Genomic DNA, 24,007 nt, shown 5'->3' on the forward strand with positions numbered 1-24,007 from the left:
GCTCCTGGATTTAAAAGTGGAGTCGCAGTGTTTTCTGTGAGTAGCCTGGTTAGCCAGCTAGCAGAAATATTGGTATTTATGTATTTAATAATTAATGTGTGTGTTTATATTCCAGAGACAGCGTTTAAGTTTTTAGCAAAGGCAGATATCGTTAAGAGTTTCTGAGGCGATAAATGTGCTTTTTTTGGCCAACTAAAACACAAACGTCATGAAGCCAGATAGTTCGAAGCGTCGTAAAACTGCTGCTAACAGACATTAGCTCGGGTTAACGTTACGCCAACATCTCCTGTTTAACACTTGCTGTGCCTGTGTGTGTATTTGTTGCGCATTTCGCTCCGTCTCTGTTAGCATTAAGCGTCCTGGAGCAGGAGGATCCAGCATCGCCTGCATTTCAAATCAGTATATATTCCCCGCGGACAAGCTGAGCAATCCAATTAGATTATCGCACATTCTGGCACCTCCGACAGAAGCTACGTTTACCTGTGTGGCAGCTGATAACCGTCACTGAAAAATGGAAACGTACAGGCCTGCTGTAACTGAATCCCCCTCAAAGTGTCAGAGATCGTAACTCAGCTGTTACCTCACCCACCAGCCGCAAAACACGTCTAAAGTTACTGCATCTCCATCCTGCAGCCGTTTTTGATGCAATCAGGCCACACAACATTGTCTTGCAAGAATTCGTGAAGTAGTTGTGGTGACTGATTCATTTGTCAACTTGGCTTGACTTTCTAGTCCAACTCAGACATGAACTGGGACAATCAGCTGAGCTCCATCCTGTCAGTAGCAGATGGCAGCGTTGCAAAGATGAGGGTAAGTAGACTAAAATACACTCCTTTTTATGTAATAGCCTTGCAGGAAATTGCATTATTTCGGTGCACACAAAAGCTTTTCGTGTTGCATCAGTGCTGAGTGTGTGCAGCATGGAGAGAGCCTTTACTTTTGTCTTGTGGTCAGTAGTAAAATGTCGTTTTTTGGAGCCATCTGTAGATGGCACTAATGCTCTATTAAAGTTTCACTGTGATTCAAATTAAAGCTGTGCAGTGACAGTGAGACTACAGGAATACCCTTTGAATTAGAAAGTTTTTTTTTTCCATGTCCACAGGAGAGACTAGCGTCACCTGGGAAATTCTCCAAAGGAGGAGAAGGTGGGTGAGCTATTTCAGATTTCTGAGTATGACTAAAAGTGGAAATTACCTTCCTTTCTTTCCGACCACAAAAAGTAATGAGCATCCTACTTGTTAGAAATCATTTGATGTGATTTACCCCTTTAGTGAGCAAGCTTCCACGCACGTCTCTTCCTCTCCAGATCTGTTTCCAGCGAGGGAGAGGGTTCGTGAGTCAGATCTGGACCCTCCTGCTCTTCCCCCTCGAGCCCCTCTTCATCGACAGCCATCCCCATCTCTCAGTCCTGGTGTTCAGTGGGCGGACATCGCTTCGATCCAGTCACAGCTCCAGATTCAGAGCCAGGTGTGTTTATTACAGAGTGAAGGCTAATCTGAGATGTATTCATGTAATGTAAAGGTTCTGTGTGCGACATTCAGAACTGCTGGATGACGCTAGAACATCAACATAGACCAGAACAAATGGACACACCTCCCCTCTTCCCTCCCTTTGTTTTACGTCCAGAGAGGTTTTCTATAAGAGAGCGATAAAAAATAATGCAACCACAACCATGTACTCACCCTAGCATTGTAAAATACACTAAATGGCCATTAATTTAACTTCTCCGATCTTTCCCTTTTTCTCATCTCTGTTCTGCTCCATGTGCATCTGTTTTCATGGTCCATTGTTTCGCAGCAGATCTGTAGATAGATCAGGTCCACTCGTGTATATACTATGAGTGAATAGCAGAACAGAGTCTTAAAATAGCAGTAGAGACTCCCACGCTGAGGTGGAATTAAATGCTTGTGCAGAAATGAGTTAAACAACATGAATATAATGCTTTGGTTTTAAATTCTTTGGATTTTTGGGGCACTGACTGAAAGCTGGACTGCACTTTCGCTTTCCTAATATGATGTGGGAGGTCGCTCTTGGTCTGTTTATAAGCATGAGGACAGCCAATAGTTTCAAAGGGAGGGACTCACACGCACTAACGTGTATTAACTTGCGCTACCATGCATGCGCAGCTGGACCAGCTGCCAAAACAGAACAGAGAAGCTCACATTACAGCTCCCACAGAGGCAGTGACTTCATTGTCTACTAAGGATGCCTCCTGCTATATCTTTACATAGCTGGTATATTAATGTTTAGCATCTTGCATATTGCACTTTGAATTGAATTTAAGCAGAGACAAAAGTTTTCCAATTGTCTTTTCAAGGCGATAGAGTCCCTCACCCAGAAACTTCATGACGTGGAAAGAGAGAGACAATCTCAGCGATGTCACATTCAGACGCTACAAGGTAACCAACTGCTTCACCATTAGTTATTCTCCTCAGTGTGTCGTTGGGTAATGTTATCCTCTAATAAAACACAGCGACATCTGACACACGTTATTGTTAACTAGAAGAAAGGAACTCTTATCTGATTAAATTCTGTTTAGTGTGGTCACACCCAAACTAACTTAACAAGTGAAAACCGAACACTGACCAGTTTGTTGAAAGTGATGTTTTTTTTTATTGTAAATAAATCATCACCACACAGTTTTTGACACGCACGTTGCTTCCATGATAGATTATTCAGTGCAGCAGCTAAGTCTGAAAAACAAGAAAATCTGGTAGTCAGATCCAGTTTCAGTGCACAGAAGCATGTCGAGCCTTTTTATTACAATTTCTAACCTGGCAAAAGTCATTAATGTTCACAGAAACCTCCACCTTGAATGCAGTAAGTGTTTTTTTCTCACCTTTGTCTGACCCTTCACATCAGTGGTTACATCATAGAATTGGTCTCCTCTTTGCATATCTGTTTGATGACTTAAAGAGATTGATAAAAATGAAATATAACTCCAGTGTTGAAAACCCAAAAAGGAAGCATGCACACACAAAAGCATCAGGACAAAGTTGTAGCATATTATATTATGTGTTGACGTGGCTGGAATTTTCACATTTGTTTTTACATTTGGGTACCCAACATAAGAATTTGAATATTTTGGTTTGGCGATACAAACAAAATATACTGGGAAAGTGCATTCTTTTAAAGGTTTCATTAAAAATAATACACTTTTGCTAACTGTCCATCAACTGTATGCAACGTGTTGTTTTAGCTGTTTTACCTTCTTTCCACACTGTAATTAAAAACACTTTAAATTAGCTTTTTAGGTGGTTGAAAATCCATACGTTGTGTAAATATACACTCTAAATGTGTTGACTACTTTAATCTGAGCAAATTGATTTTTCTGGCAGCCTTTTCCCGCCTCTACTTTCCATTAAGTGCATATAATAATAGTAATAATAATAATGATAATAATAACTTTGTGTATATTCACAAGGTGCTTTGACGGTAAAACATGCAATACAAGGAAGTCTTAAGACTCAAAGAATTAAAACAAATTAAAAACAACATCACACCAAAGAATTAGGCAGCTATAAAAAAAAATTAAGAAATAAAAGCAACATAGGATAGAATTTAACCGTTAATATGACACGGCTGCATTAAGGCTCAAAGCAGGAAAAATGCTTCAATTTTTAGTTTACAATAAATACTGTTCGATCGGCTTCGACTGCATACCTCCAGTTTCACTTAGCTTGTCTCAGGAGAGATGTAGGGAAATGGAACCAGTAGCTGAATACTTGCGGCAGCAGGAAGCGAGCGGATTTACAGGAAAATATGGTCTCAATTTTATGAATCATCAGCACTTAAAGCTGCGCGTACGGGAGACGAGAGCAACCGAGCGGCATTTATTTATTGTTTCACAGTCTCGTTTATTTCTGTCGATGATGCTTATATTCCTGACTCGATCTACCGTGAACTGGATAACTATAAATATGTTTGATGCATGAAAACGCTGCCTCACCGCTGTGCTAAGTTCAGCTGAAGCACGAGTTTGGTCTCCTGTGCCTTCTCTTTTCACTGTCCTCTCCTGGTCTGTCTGAAAAAGCCAAATTCACTCATCAGGAAGGGGTTCATTCATAATTAATGACATTAATAAATTATTCCGATTTGTCCACAAGGCTGCCAAAAGAGGGAAAATTCCCTACTTACACTAATCTCTGTTCTCATCTAGAGGAAGTTCACAGGCTGCGCGAGGAGCTGAGGGAGCGGGAGATGGAGAGGGAGGAATCGAGGAGGGGACAGAGTCCGGGAGCGGAGAGAAGGATGGAGCAGTGGAGGAGAGAGGTTGGGCGTGAGCTGAGCAGTCTGCGGGGACACATCACCCGAGCCACGTCGCTAGGCAACCTGGAGGAGAGGTGAATTAGGGGTGGAGCTGGTGGAGGCGGAGGTGGGGGGTGTAACTGCAGAGTAAACTGATGACAGGTCCAGGCCAAGATTGATTAAAAAAAACATGTTTACGCCTTTTATAGAATTTAAAAAGAGCTTTCAAAGCAGTGTGGGTGTCACTTTCATTTTGGGGAAGATGTCAAGGCGGTGTTATCGCATCATTTCAGTCTTTTTTTCCCCCCTCCCCAGTTTCAGCTCAAAGATCCACCGAGAGGAGCTGGAACACCTGCGGAGAGAGTTGGACCAACTGAAAACACGGCTAAGTGAGTTATGTTTACGCTCGCACAAGCACCGTGCCCTTTCATTGATTCAGCGGGACCGCACATGTCCTGGCCCACTGCTGGCCTGTAAAGGAAAGGCAAGCACGATCTTGCTCGTAACGTCGGCTCTTTCTTTTCCTCTTGACAGGGAGGCAGGAGGAAGACGTGTTCCTCCAGCAGGCGGAGGCCAGAGAGACCAGGAGACAGTACGAACGCAGCTGCAAGGTGCACACACACATTGTATCGCACAGGTTGTTTGCTTCTGGGTTTGTGGTTCGTATTCTCTCAGATACTTAACCTTTCCTTTGTGTGCTTTGTTCAGACGCTGGAGGAGCTGACAGACAGCTACAGAACTCACAGCACTGATCTGACAAAGACGCTCTCTCAGTATTCTCACACACAGCAAGAGGTCCGTCAGATCAGGTGAGTGATGTGCGTATTATGTGTGCCTGGGCTTTATATCTTGTCTTTGAGTGGATTACACGTTTCTTCTCTTACATCAGGATGGTTGTGTCAGAGCTGAAGGATGAGGTCCAGAGCCTCGTCCTCCAAGAACCAGCACCTTTGCCGTCAGCACACACATCAGGTAGGTGTCTCTTCTTGTCCTGCTCCACCATACGCTGCCTGATAAGTCTATAAGCATATTTTTTTTTCCTGTTTGATTCAGGGGCCTCACCACTCCCGCTCCCTCACAGCCACAGCAGAGTTGTCAGAGTTGAAGAGGCAGAGTCAGACTCCGAAGACTTTAGCCCGACTCCGAGCCTGGCCGAGGTCAGCTCGGATGATCTGTCATGGCTGGATGAAAAAGATCCTGGTAGGAATTTCTGCTTTCTGAATGAAATGTGCACCCAAGCACGGTTACTCAGTTCACCCGCAGATTAGGGCGTGCTGAGTCATCGATACCACATGTTGTCATTGCGTCATTTTCACAAGCCTTCTGTCTACCTACATGCACAGCGACGCGAGCGTGTTCGATAATTGTATCGCGCACTCCAACCAACGGAAAGACGGTTGCGCAGCGCACCAGATGGGCACAGTCTAATGACAGTTTCAGCAAGATGGGACATGTAGTTCACCCTCCCATCTATCCCCCAACACATCTGGCTCAGCTTTCACTCTGATTCATCCCAGCAGATCTGAGTCAGAACTATACTGTGCTTGCCTTTTTTCAGCATACAGTTAATTAAAAGAATAGACTGACATTTTGGAAAAATATGCTTATTTGTGTCTTGGCTGGAGGTAGATGAGAAGATTGATCCAGCTCCAATATCTGTTGCTGCTTGTTGCCTGGCGACCGTCAGGAAGTCAATGCATCCATACAAGAAATAGTCCTGCACATACACAAATCCACAGCTAGTCTTTTTTACATTATGGTTTTTGTGTGCCCTAAAGTTGTAATGTGTTATAGGAAAGTTTTGTTTGCGTTGGCCAGAACCAGGCCAACAGTTTCCCCCTGGTTGCAGTCTTTATGCTAAGCTAACCATCACCTAGCCTTGTGTTTTATTATTGAACTTCTCATTTAACCTCTGACAAGAACACAGAAATTTCAGACTGTTCTGCTAAATACGCATGGGTGACAAATTCAAAGAAAAATCCGAACCCTTAAACCCCACATGAGGGAATCTAGTTACTGTGTGAAGCTGTTGGTGGCATGGTTTGGTTCCACTTGTCCCTCCAGAAGGAACAGTCACTGCAAATCAGTTTAAAGTTGTTCTGAGTGATTGCCTTTCTCCTGTGATAAAGCATATTTGTCCTGATGAGAGTGCTCCTGTCTACAGTGCACAAAGGGCCAAGAAATGATTTGACACAAATGATGTGACTCCAATGCCATGGCCTTTACAGTCGCTACTTCTCCACCCAACTGAGCACCTATTGAAGATTTTGGACCGATGTTTCAGACCGCGCCACACCAAATGATGAATTATATATCTAGAAAAATGGCGATTTTTCACTCCAGTGGAGATCAAGAGACTTTTAGTGTTACTGCTGAGGCACACTGAAGCTGTTCTGGTGACCCAACACCTTTCTGAGACAGTTTGTGTTGATTTTTCCTTTAATTTGTCATCTGTCTTTATGTCACAAGTTTCACGATGAAGACAGAGGAAAGTTGTAAAATGTACAAAAGAGACAGGATTAAGGAAAAATCCAAAATCTGAAATACAATGAAAGTAAAGAATACAGTCTGCAGTATGTACAACTTTACTGTGAGCGGCTTTGTAGTCCGACCGTGTTCCTCCATCTGCACATAAACCACTAAAGCTCTCATTTCCTCTCCAACAGTCTCAGTGAAGCCGGTCATTTCTTGGGAAATTTGGTAGTCCGTGTGTGTCTGTCAGCGTGAGCTCATACACTGCTCACCCCTGAGACTTACAGTAACAGAACGTCGATGTTCCCGGAAGAGATTACGATCTCTGCTCTAAATGTTTCCCAGAGTGATTTGGGCCCATGAAACCGGGATAATTTGACGATTGTATCCACACATAGAGTTGCACACGCACTCGTACTGGCACACCGTTTTTATGGGAAAACATTTGAATGTCTTCCAACCTAATCCCTCGTGGTAGCACAGCAGAGAGGCACTCGAGTACAAAAATTAACTGCTCCTTCTCTGCTCTCTTAATGTCTGCCAGCTCTTCATCAGAAGCCACGAGTACGTCTGAGTGTTCAGTCCAGACGGAGCGACTTCGCTGGTCCAGGATCAGATCTGGAGGATGATGAAGATGAAGACGATGGTGCTGATCTTCTTGATGACGATGTGAATCCAGACTTAGGATCTGACATAAGTCTTAACGACCTCTGAACTTTTGTACTGTGAAGTTTTTGATGGAGGTGAGAACTTGAGATTCAACAAAGACATTTCTTCTTACCAGTCGACTGCACTACCAGTGACAAATAAATACTTTTAAACTGACTTGATTTTACCAGTACAGTTCAGACATACAGCTCTGTTTTGAACCCCAAATTTTTTTAAAAATAGCAACAGTCAAGATAACACAAACAGCCATATGGCTTATTTCCTTTTTGCTCCCACGAGAAGGGAAAAGAAAACAAAGGATGGCAAGCAGCAGACTTGGCATAGACACTGAGGCACATACATATAACAATAAGTAATTAAATCATCCTACTTAGTATTATTACTGTTGCTTAACAGACCTGCTTGGATAAGATAAGATGTGTTAGACATAGTTCATACATTTTTGGGAAAACTTTCTGTTATTGTGGGAAATTCTTAGATGCTATTTTTAAACCGTTATTTGCAAGAGAACCAGAAGAGTTGAACTCAGGACAAATCACACAGTATCAGACAAGTATTTTTTTTTTTTAATTGATACACACTCAAACCCTTGCAAACATATTTGGCTCAAACAAATCACCTAAATATTTAACAAACGCTAACTCATTCATGTCAGCTTCTTTAAAATGCTATTCTTCAAAGCGTTGTTATCCCGTCTGCCTATCTGCTACAGTTTAGGACTGTAAAGTCCCCACAGATTCTCTTTAAATAATATCCCGTAACTGTCTCCACATGTACGGACTGATAGGTTGCTGGGAACAAACTGTGGAGTCAGGCAGCTGTTTAAAGAAGTCTTTGTAAGAGCTTCTCATTCAAAAACAACTTGTTTCATGTTGGTGCCAGCTAAAAAAAAAAAAAAAAAGCGCTTTTGTAAAGTGCATTATTTCTAAGTGTAAGCCATCCAAAGAATATAATGTTTTAATTGTTGCCACACCCTCTGCTCTCATGTTGCTCTCTACTGACAATAAATTATGGGTCCTACTAGAGTTAAGGGCAGCGCTTGGTCCGCTGAACCACAAGGTTTGGCTTTAGGCGGGATGAGATTAAAAATAGTTATGTTTAGGTCTGTTATGATTGCAGATTGTTGGGGTTAGGTAAAGGTTTGATGTGGGCAGGACTTTAATCTTTGCCCAGAGCTACAGTGGGATCCATAAAGAGACACAACTCAACACTTTGTTTTGTGGAGCACGGCAGACTGAGAACCTATTGTGCAGTGGTCGTACAACTTTCTCTTTTACAAGCTTTGATCACTTTATGTACAGTATTTCATCAGGTGTAATTATCCACAGTAACTGAGCTTTTAAGTCCCTCTCTGGGCATTGATTTAACCCCGAAAAGCTCATCTCAGTGTGTCAAAGTTACATATTTGGAAAGTTGTTTTTTTTCCATGAAAATAATCCCTTCCTGCCTAAAAATGGCCTAGATGTAACTCTACACTGTTGCTTCTGCAGAGATCTATAAATTCTCCAGCTCTCTGTCCATTCAGCCTTCTCCACTTTCTGCAGCTCGAGCACTCCAGCTCACCTACAGCTCTGCTAAAACACTGTGAAAATGCTCTCTGTTACACAATGGTAAGTGAAAATATTGTAGTAATTGAATCATACATCCTTGAAATAGAAAGAATAAAGAAGACTAACAATACAGAATGATCCAGCCTGCACGTTGACAGGATTGATTCCTTTTGTTTGTTATGCTGATTTGTAAAACCGGTTGTCTGTGTTTTTGAGATTTTCGTCACTACCCTGCAGTTTTTAGGTGGAAATGCTCAGCCAGGGTGTTGATGTGTCTTCGAGCATTTGAAAAACTCTGTATAGAAATGTTAGCAAGGTTAAAAATTGGATTTTCACTGGAGCAGGTCTTTTTAAAGTTCGGGTGATCATGGCTGGCACTGTATCAAAAGTTACTGCTCATTCTTCAATGTGGCAGAGTAATGGATATTTAATAGGGTTTCCATCCTGCCATAATGCACTCTTCAGTCCAGAAGGAATCTGATGAGGGATGGGGTTTTGGTTCCTGGTAATGCAGCTGAAGTGACGGCAAAGAGGAATCAAAAGCCATTACCGTTATCAAGGCGCCAATGCTCCACCACCTCCACTGCGATCTTCATGTACACAGAGCTCAGTTAAGACAGTCGAGGGTCCCTTTATGCCGTCATGTCTGACATGAATCACACAGTGCCAGGCGAGGTGTCAAGCTGTTAAATATTTCAGCTTCCAGACACCCCCCATCAAGGATCCCAGACCACAGTGCAGAGCTGCAGGGAGCTGACAGGCGGGGTAGCTGTTCAGTGGGGTGCATATATGGAGGCTTAGGTGGTAAAATTGACCGCACACACTATTCAGCTCATGTAACAAGAGGGATTGTCTCACTGGTCTATGGTGAGCAATAAAAGACCTTCTAGAAAACAGTAAATGACACAGAGCAGAACATAACATTTTCACAAACCTCCTCTAACACCATCCTTGTGAAACCGTTAATGTTGTGGTTGGAGGGATGCTTAATGAAGAAAAGGCTCATCTATTTGTCATGTGGTCACATAATGGCTGATGAATCAGACCTTTTTACTGCCGTTTTATGGCATTTGCCAAGTATTGTGCAGTGGTGCTGCAGTAAAGCAGTGCATTGATTCATTCACTGAAGATCTGTAAAAGAATTGTTTTGTGTCTTGTCTCCAACAATAAAAGTCTGTGTTAGAAGAGAAGAGCTTGATTTTTCTGTTGTGGCCTCCAAGGATCAGTGTCGTGTTTCTGATTGTGCTTTTGTTGGCACTGAGGTCAAGAGTTGTTTACAACAGAGGTCTAAAATGGGAGGATGAGGAAATATGAAGGAGATGGTTCCAAAATACCTTTAATCATAAATCAACAGTCCATAATCCACATCTGGCAGCAAAGCCTCATTCATCATTATTTGAACACATAGAGAAATGGACAATACAGGACACATACACACTTTAACACTGAGTACAAAAATTATTTGTTATGGCCTTCACAGTCACCAGATCTTAACCCAAGTACACAAGTGTGGGAGATTTTGGACAGCTACCACCACAGGACACCAAATACGACTCTTGCAGGAGGGATATTTTGTCTTATACGTGCATAGAATCTGTGCCAGAGAGCTCTGAATCTGTTCTGATGGTGCATCACTTTACTCTTGGTGATTTTATGCCATTTTTCTTTTATCTGTAGCTGTTTGTGGCACAAATATTAAAACGCAAACACAGTTTTGGCGTAAATTTCAGGTGGGATGCATTTGATAAAGACATTTCCACTATAAACTGATGCAGAAAAAGGCACAAATCGATGCATACAAATTCACCAGAATGCAGGAAATCAAGCGTTTGATGTTTAAAATTTCCTAGGGGAGGACGCCCACACCTTGTGTTCAAACAAACTCTATACGCACTGCTCAGATGCATGAGCTTGATTCAAATCAGTTTCCACTTTGCATCTGTAGATAAGCTCTATACCAAATAAGGAGGAACTGCATTTGTTTTGCATCAATATGGGTGATTCTGTTGTCCTGTATGTGTCACACTTCCACTCATATTTTCCTTCACATTTGCATAGCAAGTATACAGCGAGGCCGATGAGCAGGATAATCAAAGGAACATTTGTGAGCGTGCTTACTGAAGATAAGGTGTCAGTCCATGGAACGTTTCGGCATGTTTGTGTCTGGTGAATGCTACAGCAGCAGCTAGGATGAGGAGTTTCATAAAGTCTTTTTCTCCTTTTGCATGATGCAATCATCAGTAGTATTTACAACGCACAGGACAATGCTAACATTGTGTGAAAAGGCCATTGACCGACTTCGGTTTGCAGCTGTCATTGTGTGAGGGAGTGCCTCGTGGTGAACACGCTGGAGGCCAAACTTCAAACACAGGCAAGTCAGAGCAACTACCGGCCCTAAAAGTGCGTTTAAATGGGAATCGCACAAAATACTGGGAATGACTGGTAAATTTAGAAGTTAGTTTGTGTGGAATTGAAATGGAGTATACAATAAGAGCTGTTCCTATACTGTGTAAGGCACTCTCTCCTGGACTTAAGACTGCAGGAAAGAAAGAAAAAAAAACCACAGCACATATCAAAATCAGGCCTAAAGGCAGCGTTACCTAAAACATAGAAAAAAAAAAAACACATTAAATATTCTCTGCCATGCCACCAAAACATCATACATACCCCTTTAACAGACTCTCACACATGCAGACACACCTACAAATGCACACACTGCTATGTTGCTTATGTACACACACAAAAACCTAATTTGTCTCATACACAAAATTATTCTGCCTTTTTTTTTTCAATTTTTCTCCACTCCTGAAAAAGTAAAGTGCAACCATGTTAACACTATAATCAGGCTATTTGTTTTGTTCATTTCTATTCTCTTGCCTCTCAGTCGCCCTAAATTTCTGCCAGACTTGACCTGATAAAGGGAGATGAGACCAGTGTCACCAGGTGAGTCTGGCAGGACGGGATCAAACTGTATCTTGGTGTGAACCATCACAAAGATAGTTGTGATGGATGATGCTGCCGCCTGCTTTACACCTCCACTTTTCAACTATTGGGAAATCAAAATTTATTATACAACCCCAACAACCCTAAAAGATGGGCCGAACACTATAAAGTGTACAGAGCAGTACTGAGCAGAGGCCTAATTTGCAATTACAGACACCGAAAATAGACTTTTTCCAAAGGGACCCATCATGGGTGTTGTCTTCATTGTCCACTGCAGTTTCAGTCTTGTCCTTTACAATAATCTGGATAAATGAAAGCAATCCAGAAATGTGCTCACACCTACCCAGAGTTCTTTCTGTTTGGTGCAGATTAAGGAAGAAAGACCAGGTCCGACAACCACAGCGGCCTGAGGCTTGATTGGAGGAGGGTATCTGGGTGCCAAAAGTTCTATTGTGCCTCCATCAGTAGTTGTACATGGACAAGGGCGTGTCTTCCATCATGTCGTCCTGCACAGGACAAACAGAACACCATAATAACTAAAAACACCTTTATTCACACTGTCATTGGTGTTTCATCTTCAGACAAGACAATACCGCTTTGTAATATTTGTTCTTTAAGCTTTCTTGTCAAAAGTTGTATGATCAAATTAATACCACTCTTAAATCACTGGCAAATATTAAGCTTCAGTCAGCAGATGGTCAACTTAGACCTTACACCAAGGAAAACACTGAACCTGTCTCTCTGCAAGTCCACTTACCAGCACCCCAAAGGCTCGCCAAATAACATGCTGCATCAAGACTGTTTTATCCATACAACAAATCAGCAAATGAAAGTGTAATATTTCTTTGCTGGGAACGTATCTGTGGTCGGCTAAGCAAACTAATGACATGGTATGGTATGGTATCAATCTTGTCATCTGAGTCTCTGCAAGAAAGCAATTAAGTATATATACCAAACTGATGGGGAAACAAAAGATATTTATAGTTATAAATGATTGTGATTGGTATATATCGCTGACATCTAGCTAATAAATGAAGGAATCTTTGTCTATCTGTGTGTTTGTCTGTTCTTCGCATATCTCAACAACTGCTCATCTGATCTCTTTCAAACTTGGTGGGAGGTTTGCTGGGGACCCAACCAAGCACAGTGTCAAGTTTGAAGTCATTTTGTCATTAACGTTCCATTTTCTGACAAAACAGCACCACTTTGTACTAAGCCGGCGTTTTCAAGGATCTTCACGTCTTGTTCCAGTAGCACCAGAACAGGGCCTAGAACCAGATCTGTAGAAGCTGGAATCTACCACAGCAGACAGGATAAATCAGTCCTGCGCGATGTAGCGGAATGTAGGACACAAGCTACAGTGAAAGGCATAACCAAGTGGCTGGAAGACTGTATAGAATCATCTGTGCTGAGTTTACGTGAGAAGTCCCAAGTCGAAATGACGTGCCCCACTGAAAGCAGCAGAACTGAGATCCTTTGGGACTCCAAGTTCCACACTGACAAGTAGCTGCTGGCCATCCAACCAGACATAGTGGTGGTCAACAAGGAGCAGAAGAGGGCTGTTGGGATAGATGTGGCTGCTGATGATACCATCAGGAAGGAGTATGAGAAGACTGTAAAGCACAAAAAGCTGAAGGAACACCTTGAATGGATGTGGAAGGTGAAAGCAAAGGTGGTCCCAGTGGTAATGGGGCATTAGGGAGTGCAAACCCCTAAACTAGGAGAGGGGCTCCAGCAGATTCCAAGTACAACATCTGAGGTGTCTCTCCAGGAGATTGCAGTGCTAAGATCCTACAACTCTCAACTTAAAGAAGATGTTTGGACAGTAGAAGCATTGGTTCTAAAAGTGTATCTCACAGCTGTGCTTAACAGTATCAGAGAGACGATATATTTTTATGACTCAAAGTGTTCCTTGGATGCTCACCATTGGTAGATCCTGCAGCCTGCGGAACTCTGGTCTGTTGTCTCTTCGGCGCAGTTTGAGGAAGAGGAGCAGAGTGATGATGACAGCAGTGATGATGAAGGCCGACACCAGGCCGGCCAGGAGGGGGTCTAATGCGGGAGAGTCCGTTTTTGCTGGAACGGTAAACACAGCAGACACGTCAGCACGGCCCTTTCTCCTCTTGGGTTGGTTCAGGATGGATTTCACTTTGACTTAACATGGTGCAAAAAGCAAGAACCACAGCTTCCTAAGTGGTTGTTTAAAGTTGTGGATGGAGCTAAATATAGCAGCTACAGCAGCATGTTGAGTGTTCATCATGCAGCTCAGGACAGAAATGTCAAACAGGATGGTGATGTTACACTTGCCTGAGCGCTACTTAAGGTCACCGCTGAACAATTTATTTATGCGGCATCATTCTAAAAATGTCTTAGAACTGAATTTAAGCAGTTCAAACAGTCTATTCATACAGCGCAGCACTGTTTAATCTCCAAAAACATCTTGACCTTTCTGTTTTACTGTTTTTACTCTTTGTGTATTTCAGTGCAGCAGGAATTTGCATCTGTGTACTCGGCTGTGTATTTCTGGACATAGATGTTGCTAAGGAAGACTGTTTTTGTAAACTTAGCTGTTTTTTTTTATACCCTCTGGTAGCAAAGTAACAACAACCACAGAGCAGTGAAAGCTCCCTGTTCCTCTGGCTAATGGAAAGAGGCCACGTGCCAAGCGCTTAATAAAACCACACAAGACTGAGACAGGCAGAGAGAATTTTTATATTTTAACAGTAGTCAAGCGAGCTGGTCAAGAAAGACAGAAGGACAGGGAGACAGACAAAAGAAAGAAAAACAGAAATCTCGAGGCCGAAATCCCATGACTGCCTCTGTCCCTTTTTCTCAAACAAACCCATGATTGTGGAGTGCTTGGTGGTGACAGTGCTTGCAGAAGATGTAAACGGGGAGGTTTTGTGTGTGTGTGTGTGTGTGTGTGTGTGTGTCTGTTTGTGTAGAAGCAAGGACTGGCTTGTGCTGCAAAACAAAGAACAGCGTCGCCTTTGTTGTGACGCCAATTCACTTCTGGCTCTGTCAATATCCAGGCAGTGAATAGTCCAGAACAAATTCATACAGCGGCACAGAAGGTATTGCGCACTTACCATCGCCCCCCACGTTCAGCTGGGACGGGGTGTCGACATGGGTTTTGGTCTGGGCGGAAGTGCTGCTTGGCGGGAGGCTGGTTGCCTTCGGGATGGCCTCGCTGGGGGATTGTGACTTGTTTGTCGACGGCTGAGAAGTGGTGACCGCATGGGGGGAGCCGGTGTTGGATGTTGAAGTGGACTGGGTGGTAGTGGTGGCAATAGTGGTAGTAGTGGGGGTAGTTTCAGGCTTCGGTGGCTCAGGCGTTTGGGTAGAAGTGAAGGAGGCTGCTGTAGTTGGTGTTGGCTGATGTGATTGCGTAGTGGAGTCAGAAAGTGGAGGCTCAGAATGCTGCGACGTGTTGTTGTGGTTTGGTGAAGGTGTTGCGGCAACGTCTGCAGTGTTAGCTACGTGTGTGGTGCTGGGATTAGCAGGGGAAGGGGGGGTGTGAGTGGTGGGGATGGGGCTCTCAGGAGGACGAGCTGAAGGCTGTGACAGTGGCTGATTTGTTTGGTTTCCACTCTTTGCTACATCCACTGAGAGAGAAATGTTTTTAGTAGCTGCAGAAAGAGGGAAAGAGAAAGTCGTAATTAAAACATTGCAGTGTGACATGTGCATAATATGAAGCGCATGACAGAAGCATGGTCCAGTTCACCCAAATATAAATAATCTTATTTCCTTACACTGTAAGAGCCATTGTGGAAGAAATATTTTTAGAAAACTAATTCATGCATTCATTTTAACTGTGAGTTCTGACAAGAAAACTGACCTTGTGTTCTATGGATGATCAGAGACACTTCTACTGGAAACTGGGCCAATTAACTGATTTTCCTTTGCGTTGTCAAACAATGCACTCAGCAGATCACAAAGACAGCAATTTAAGATATACAAGTCTTGTCCGTGGTATTAATAGAACTTTTCAACAACAGCTATTGAACCAAAGTGCTTTCCATTAGGAAAATAAGGTATGTGTTGTGAATTAGGAAGTTTAAATATGAATGTAAAGGCCCTACATTTTTGTTTATTATGTGAATTACTGACATAATTTAATATTACACTTAAAAACCCTCCAAATATATATATGTATATGTATGTATATATGTATGTAATTGGCATGTCTAAATTTAATGATTATATGTAATATAATGCAATCTGACAAATTTAAATGTTATGGTTAGGAACTTACCAGTATACTAACAGCATATTCTCTAACAAATTACCTGACTAATTTCAAAATTAAAGTTAAGATGCTACAAAAATACAACATGAAAAAGGTGTGGCAATGAAAATACTGAGTCTCGTGTTATGATCTGGTGTTATTTAATGTAAGCAGACTGATCCCTTCAGGGATTGTTTGTGGCCATTGATTGACAATACAAACTACGTGGTTCATTCATACGTGCTGTGTTTCAACTGAAATAACCTCAGTCTGGTTATTTAACAGCCATGTTTCATACATTTTACAGCTCATCTGACCCAGAGTTTAAAATGTCGTGTCAGTGGTTTTGCAAATTCAGGCCATCCTCCTTGTGTGACAGTCATGTTTTTCATGCTGTCTCTATATATTGTTTTAAAAACTGTTATGCAGTGAATATTGCACTGAAACTTGACCGAAAAAAAAAAATTGTGTTGCAAATTATAATCCATACATCTGTTGGAAAAATAATGGTTAGATATTTTGCCTCCCTGAATTGGTCAGCTTTCCTAGAAAAATATGTTTGTTTTTTCTTAATTTTTTAAGCACGCTAGCGCTGCTTTGATTAAGACTGAAACAACTGAGCAACTTTTAGATGGACTGTGATGAAAGCTTATGAAAACATTCATGTCTAAGTACTGAAACGAAGGCAACTGGGCTAGAAAGGCTTAAGTTTTAGAACCTACAGCCGATACACAATGACCTGGATGAGTGAGCGTCTTCACAGACATACTTCAGACATTCATGGTTTCCAGAGGATATATTCTAATATATAATATGACTTCTTGATGCTTATATTTTTGGATTTGAGTGAAATATCTACAGGATGAAATTTTGTAGAGACATTCATGTTCCCCTCAGGATGAAGTCTAGCCCCTCTGATGATTGGTTAACTGTTCATGTAGCGCCATCATTGCTTTAAAATGAGATTTTGTCCAATAATTTATGACCAAATACCTGCTAATCTAATGCAGTTCCAATCAGCCTCCATTAAACTTTGTGCTTTGTGCAAATTACCAAAATGCTAACTCTTGAAACAAAGCTGCTGAACATATGACAACTATTATACCTTCTAAACATCTGATTATTAGCGCTGCCATTATGAGCATGCTCATGTGACGACTCGTCTCGCTGCTAAGCTCACTGTTGACTCTCATTGTGGACTAAATGTCCATTTTACAATCCTACGAGCACCACGAATGAAAGTCCATTTACTTCCACTGAAGACTAAAGATCACACACGTCTGAAACTGGACAAATATAACCGCAGCTATCTGCTTGTCTAAATGCTACAGAGACACTGACTCTTGTAAATGCAAACAGTTGTGTTTTTCCACGAAGATAAATGATCTAAAAAAGGTGCCCGGGCTGCGAATGCGAAAGACTGAGTTTGTGTGTCTCGGGGGGAGTTTTTCACTTCTACCTTTCTCACCTCCTTGTGAAAAGTCACACAGCATTTAATCACTTCTCTCTTCTCCTCAGCGACATCTGAATCGAACTTTTCTCCAAGCATACTTTTTCACTGCTCTCTCAACACATTGCACCTTATTTAATTTAGTCATTGCTTCGTTTTTTTTCTTATTTTTATAACATCACCATCTCTCATACATATCCAGAGTTTTTTCCTTCTTAGTGCTCTATTTTCTTAAAGTCTAGACTGAGTTCTGTGTCCCTGCTTTTGTTTCCTTTGCGACATGGCTGTCAACTCTTTAACCCTGTCACAAGCTCCACGGTCCACTTCTGGACATGGAAAACAGTGATAAGGACTTTGTTAAATATAGCTCCTAAACTCTAAGCCACCTGCTGCTGGGCTTCCTAATAAATTCCTCTGAAGTGTGACAAAACTTCCGCGCTGGCAAACCTCAAACGGGGCGAAACAATAACCACAACATCCCATCAACTTTCCTGGTGTGTTTGCACATCACAAAGACAGCTAAACATTCAGTCCACCTTTATTATTAATATTAGCATTCCTCAGTGAACACAGGAGATGGAACGTGGAGTCATATAGTTACCATTGTGTTTGCTTGTTTCAGATGTCAAAGAGATGGTGTCTGTGTTGTTGTTCAGTTTGCTAGTGCCACTGGAGTTTGTGTTTGTCTCGGAGCTGTTCAGTGCACGACTGGTTAGGTCGGAGCTCGAACCGGGCACAGAGTCTGCACCTGGAACCGCAGGAGGTGCCTCAATGCCGAGAGGACTTTTCAAAGTCGGAGAGGCAGCAGCAGGGTCGCCATCTGATGAGGTAAGAACACTCGTTAACAACTCATTTGCTCATTATTCCGAGCAAACATGGTCCAACCGGCGCTGTGCACACTCCAAAACCATCTGAATGACTCACAGTCAGCACAGGCCGGGGTGTTTATTCAAACAATAATTATTAAAACTGAAAGATGTGTGCGCAAACAGGCCTGTGCAAACACTTAGGCACTAAAAGCAAAACAAGGATGCCTTCAAAAATAATACCAGAAATGCTGTTTTGCATTAATTAATGCCATTATTATTCATTAACCTTTAGTCAAAACAGCAGCAGTTTCCCCTCAGTACACTTGAACACAGATTTTGATTCTTGGCAGGAGGGTTGTTCAGCATCTTGGAGGACTTGCCACAGTTCTTCTGTTGACTGTAATCCCAGACTGAGTTAAGATTAGAGCTCTGAGGGGGCCACACCATCTGCTGCAATAACTCCTTGTTCCTCTTGTTGCTGCAAATAGTTCTACACTAAACAGCCACAACATTAAAATCAGCTGACTAATATTGTGTAGGTCCCTGTAGAGCTGTGAAAACAGCTCAGATCCACTGGGGCACTGACACAGGACATCTGGAAGTGTTCTGTGGTTTCGGGATCCTGGCACTGAATCCTTTGGGTCCTGAAACCTCTGATTGGGTTTAGAGGGCTGGTTAACCCGTTGAGCTCTTGGTCATGTTCCTCAAGTTGTTCTTGAGTAATATTCGAGGTTTGATGTGGTACATTGTCCTGCTGGGAGTGAGCCTTGTTGTGGGGTGCTGTGCTCAGCAATACTGAGGTAGATGGAACATGTTAAAATAACACCCAAAGTTTCCCAACAGAACAGTGAATTGCATCAAGATGATCTATGTTATTTACTTCACCATCAGGGGTCGTTAGTTGTGGCTGATTGGTGTGTAAAGCCTCTTTCAGACATGCACATCTCTCCGTTAATCTGACGACATCTGAATGCGTTGACTTCACTTTCAACACAACTAAAGTCTGAACTGCTTTCAGTTGCATTAACATACACCAACAAGATTACACCCTAGTGGGACCGTAACTGTCTTCGTGACGAGGACCATTAACATTAAAGTGACTTATGTTTCAATGAGAGAATGATGTCACTTTAACAGAATAACAAAGCCAACAATGTTGTGTATCCTATTTCTGAGACAGCTGATTTTGACTCTGGCTGTGTGTTTGAGGTCGGACCAATCAAATGCCTTCCTGATAGTGTTGCTTAATGGATAAATATCTAAACTTTCTAAAGAGACTAAAAGTTTTGCACAGCACAGGGATATATTATTTATCTGGAAGGAACTATCTGTCCATAAAGTCTTTCCAGCGAAGCATCGCAGCACTTTAACAGAGCTGCCTGCCCAGTATCGATCAGTGAGCAGCTTCACCGGAACAAACAAGGTTTCAGTGTCTTGCTAAAGTGTTAGGAAAGAAGATAGCATGCTATATAATTACTCTGCAATTTCCAGTTTTTTTGTTTGTTTGTTTGTTTTTGCATCAGATGGTAAATATCTAACTGTTTGACACTTTAATGTGTGGCAAAGTCAGGCTACTCATGACCCTTTGAGTTGTGGTTCATTCAACCAAAGTGTTATGTTATGTGTTCTACACTGTTAAAATATATATATATATATATATATTTGTTTAAAAAAAATACAAAACTGTGAAAATCTGGCAGCAAGGATTGTAATAATAATAATAATAATAATAATAATAATAATAATAATAATAATAATAATAATAATAAAATAACAAAACAGCAAATATCTGTAAAATACCAAAAAATGTTGAACTGATTTGAATACAGTAGAACATTAGAATTTTGAGATCAAACACTGGAAACAGTAAAATATTTTGTGTGGCTGTAGCATGTACATGTATACTTGTTTTCTGTTTTACTGTGTGTTATGTGAAAATCAACAAAAAAGGCAAAACATGTAAAATAACAGTAAAATGATAAACTATTTGTCAGTCAGTAATATACATTATTTTTCTTTTAAAAAACAGCAAATACATGTAAAATAACATTTTTTTTGTTTTTTTGATAAGTTAAAAATAGTGTAATTTTACAGTCAAACTTAAAAAAAATACAGATGTTTGATGTGGACATTATTTACAGTTTTAACCTGTTTTCTTCTGGTTAACATGTAAATTAATGCTTTTTTTATTTATTGTGATTTTAATAATTTAATAAAATGAGGAAAAATTGCAAAATGACAGTAAATTGTTTTAAAAATGACAATGAAAAACAATAAAATGCATCCATGTTGTCCAGTGTCGGATGTTGTTAGTGGCCTGAAATGTCAATTGTCAGCTCAACAAATGAATAAAAACACAGCAGAATTGTTCTCTTGTTTCTTATGTTCTATTTAGTTAATCTTGACATGCCCACTCAAAATGATCTAATTTATTTTATTTATGCATCCTCTGGGAGAGCTGGGAACCACTGGACAGATTACACAGCCACATTGATGCAAAGCACAAGATAAAACGGGTAAGAGCGCTTCCTTCACGCGACCGGAGCCCACATGAGACGTAAGTAATTTTTAGTCTTTGAAGTAATATCATTTTAATGAAGACCTTCAATCTCTCTCGCTCCTTCTCTCCTCCCTCCTCTGTCTTGATGTCCTTCGCGCTACTGTACAAGTCTTCATTTCTGTCTCTACCTTCTTCCCTTTGATGAAAACCAGAGCACTAATGTAATGTAAAGTCATTACCGTTCAGTAACACACTGCCCTGATGCCTTTCATTACCTCCATAATCACTCACACAGCTCATCAGCGCACAGTGTGAGGGCGAGAGACACAGAGAAAGAGGGAGAGAGACCTGTTTGAACTCCAAATGATACCAAAACAGACTCACTCATAAATAGACAGAGGTGCTTGGCTGTATAATACCGGCCTTGTTCCCTCGCTTTAGCTCCATTAGAGCTGCTTGGGTCAAATGCTGCAGTAGTCGGCTACGTCTGTTTTGGTATACATGTGTGTTTCTGTGTGTGTGTGTGCAGAGCAGATTCATAAAGAGAGTCACTGTTTCCACTATTGCACACTCCAGATATTACAGGGTTCTACTCACAATCTTTCAGGCCAACGCAGCACGTACCTGGGGAAATAGCTTTTGCTCACTTCTTGACCCTGCCAGCCTGAAGGAACAGCCAACCGTTTCTCTGCGAGCAGATGTCTGCTGCTTCAGCACTCAAAGCTGGAAGAGCCCAGCAGTGATACAGAGCCGGCTGACTGCTCCAGTAGAATCACAGCATGATATATGAGTCAATACAACAGACTGTTTTTAAAGGTGATTTCCCTGTTAGGCGGAAGTGAAAAGGCCCGTAAACTGTGAATGTTGTTGACGAGTTTCATGTCTGTGCTCTCACTTATCGTCTTTTTCCAAAAATCTCTGATGTGGTGTTCACTTGGTGGTTAGTTAGTCATATTATTTATAATGATGTTATTGTTGCAGGGGTTAAACGGTGCCGGGAAAAAGCATGACTTATTACATGTGATATTACACTGCAAACAAAAACCTTTGTCTTCTGTCCCACACAAAAAGTCCCCTCCCTAAAACCAGTTTTCTTTTTTTCTTCTTCCAAAGACTTTGTCACAAAATTAGCCCATTTTACACAAACATATATAACAGATGAAATGGACTGCATTCACTGCCATAATGAACAACAAATGTTTTTCTCGACAGGGAAACAATCAAATGTTCCTCTTTCTACACCAGAACTGTTCCTGAATGTAACGAAGGCACATGGAAAACTTTGATTTTTAGTTTATTTTTGCTTCACATGATGCTTTACGAACATATGGTGCTATAAGTAAATGAGTTCAGTTTTAATTCAGTCTTTTAAAGTTAACTCATTTACTTCTGAATGGGTATTTCTTTTTCAATTTTCTTTTTTAGAAAACTTGTGTTTCTGCAAGAGCAAATAAAAAAAACTGTGACTCATTAGTTACACAGGAGGCCGTGAAGGCTTTTAGCCACGTACGCTGTTCTCTACTAAGAAAGTTTGAGGAGATTTTTATTAAACTGCATTTTCTCCCCTTCCTTCCTACAGTCAACACACTGTACGACGTCTGGCCGCCATAAAAACTCAACCTGCTGCCACTGCACTGCTTTAAATCTCTTCATAAAGTCTACATACTGTACTGCAGAGAGAAGCCAATTAGCAGGAGCCCAGTAAAATGACGGTGTGCTGCTGCACATAATTAGAGGTGTCATTTATCACAATGTACTTCCCTGCTCATTTACAGCCAATAAATATTCTCCAGTGGAGCAGTGCTGTTTTCTATTCATTCGAAATTTCAGCCGAAGGAGCTGATGGGACAGTTCAGCCCAATAAACTCTTTTCAAATGTCAATAGTCTCATTTTCCTTTTATGTGAAAGGTGCTGATGGAGGAAGGAAGAAAGAAAGAGAAGGTAGGAGGCAGAGGAGGAGGAGGAGGAGGAGAGGAGGTGTCTGGACCAGGTAGAGGAGAAAGCAGAAGGTGGTTTAGGAGTGAAATACAGGATGTGTGAGAGGTGTGCAAATGTAGTGCAAGCAGAAAGCGGAAGAAGGCAGGAGGCAGGAAATTATGTAAAAGATAAAGTGTGGGGTTGTTTAAACAAAAAGGACAGGCTTTCATGTGGAACGTAAAATGAATAACGCTGCTCAGAATGAAAGTGACGTGAGGAGGTGAGTTTATCCACCTCTGATCTCAAGTATGGTTCAAAGGAAACACACAAGAGGAACTCAAGTGCTCTTCTGTCGATACATGGGGGGGAAAAAACACATTCACTTCTTACTTTAAAGTCAGTTTTGTCAGTTTCCAGCTGGACACAGGGAGAGAAGCTGCTCTCAGGCACCACATGTGTCCACATGTGTCCACAGGTGAGACTTATTGTGGCACAGCAAACACTATGCTTGAATATCCAACACAAATAATGATATATGACTGTAATCAAAGTGGCAAAAAGTTCAAAATCAACCACTGCAAATAGACAAAAATAAACCTACCATGATCAGCAGATCCAAAGTTAATGAGCAGGAGCGCACAAAGGGCAGTCCAGAGTTTGGTCTCCATCCTCTCTGTCCTAGTAAGAAAATGACTGAACAAATGTCGTCTCTTCTTGCCTTGTTCTCGCAGGAGTTTCCTCTTTCTCTCTGTCTCTCTCTCTCTTTTTTCTCAGTTCAATTTCAGACTTTAACGGAGCAGTTTTCAGAACAATCCCAGGCCGCTGCTCAGTGTTTTAGCCGCTGGAGAGAGACGGACAGCAGCTCCGTCAGTGTTTGCGTGGCTGCAGGACTGAAGGAGGAGTGAGTGCGTCCTGACTGCTGCTTTCTCTCTCTCTCTCTCTCTCTCTCTCTCTCTCTCCAGAAACAGTGCCACGTGTTCTCTGTTCAAAATAGTCGGTTGATCTGAGTCGGTGCCATGACGCGTATTCAGTGGGAAGGCTGACACCTACCCACGCAGCGCAGAAGGGCACAGGCCACATAACGCGTTACAGTGCGCTAACACTGACCGTGCAGACGCAGAAATCACTTCAGCTTCTATAAAAGTCACATAAATAAGACAAATTATATTCATAAGTGACATTTTACGCACCGCAAAGATCATGCCATAGGATTTGGCGAC

The 24,007-nt window shown here is 41.6% G+C and overlaps 2 protein-coding genes across 2 annotated transcripts; one reads left to right on the forward strand and one right to left on the reverse strand.

Annotated features, from left to right (window-relative positions):
- Positions 1 to 736: 736 nt before the first annotated feature.
- On the forward strand, positions 737 to 10,352 carry LOC103354179 (rootletin). The gene is made up of 11 exons (XM_008277471.1): positions 737 to 810; positions 1,103 to 1,145; positions 1,307 to 1,467; positions 2,318 to 2,399; positions 4,160 to 4,343; positions 4,564 to 4,637; positions 4,783 to 4,859; positions 4,957 to 5,057; positions 5,138 to 5,220; positions 5,302 to 5,448; positions 7,265 to 10,352. Exons 1-11 carry the CDS (start codon positions 745 to 747, stop codon positions 7,432 to 7,434), a joined length of 1,188 nt encoding a protein of 395 aa, XP_008275693.1. The 5' UTR covers positions 737 to 744; the 3' UTR covers positions 7,435 to 10,352.
- On the reverse strand, positions 10,260 to 23,724 carry LOC103354178 (cell wall integrity and stress response component 4). Its single transcript, XM_008277470.1, has 5 exons — positions 23,389 to 23,724; positions 18,162 to 18,380; positions 14,972 to 15,511; positions 13,807 to 13,958; positions 10,260 to 12,388 (listed from the first exon to the last, which is right to left on the reverse strand). Exons 1-5 carry the CDS (start codon positions 23,453 to 23,455, stop codon positions 12,344 to 12,346), a joined length of 1,023 nt encoding a protein of 340 aa, XP_008275692.1. The 5' UTR covers positions 23,456 to 23,724; the 3' UTR covers positions 10,260 to 12,343.
- Between the last annotated feature and the right edge of the window lie 283 nt (positions 23,725 to 24,007).

The sequence above is a fragment of the Stegastes partitus genome, unplaced genomic scaffold (assembly GCF_000690725.1).
Source record: "Stegastes partitus isolate 25-593 unplaced genomic scaffold, Stegastes_partitus-1.0.2 Scaffold98, whole genome shotgun sequence".
Lineage (NCBI taxonomy): Eukaryota > Metazoa > Chordata > Actinopteri > Pomacentridae > Stegastes > Stegastes partitus.

Coding starts and splice junctions, on each gene's coding strand:
- LOC103354179 (XM_008277471.1), top strand. CDS start 745: ATGAACTGGGACAATCAGCTGAGCTCCATCCTGTCAGTAGCAGATGGC. Junction 811..1,102: donor GCAGCGTTGCAAAGATGAGG/GTAAGTAGACTA, acceptor CCATGTCCACAG/GAGAGACTAGCGTCACCTGG. Junction 5,449..7,264: donor GCTGGATGAAAAAGATCCTG/GTAGGAATTTCT, acceptor AATGTCTGCCAG/CTCTTCATCAGAAGCCACGA.
- LOC103354178 (XM_008277470.1), bottom strand. CDS start 23,455: ATGGAGACCAAACTCTGGACTGCCCTTTGTGCGCTCCTGCTCATTAAC. Junction 15,512..18,161: donor TGAAACAAGCAAACACAATG/GTAACTATATGA, acceptor CTCTTTCTGCAG/CTACTAAAAACATTTCTCTC. Junction 12,389..13,806: donor GGCTGCAGGATCTACCAATG/GTGAGCATCCAA, acceptor TGTCCTGTGCAG/GACGACATGATGGAAGACAC.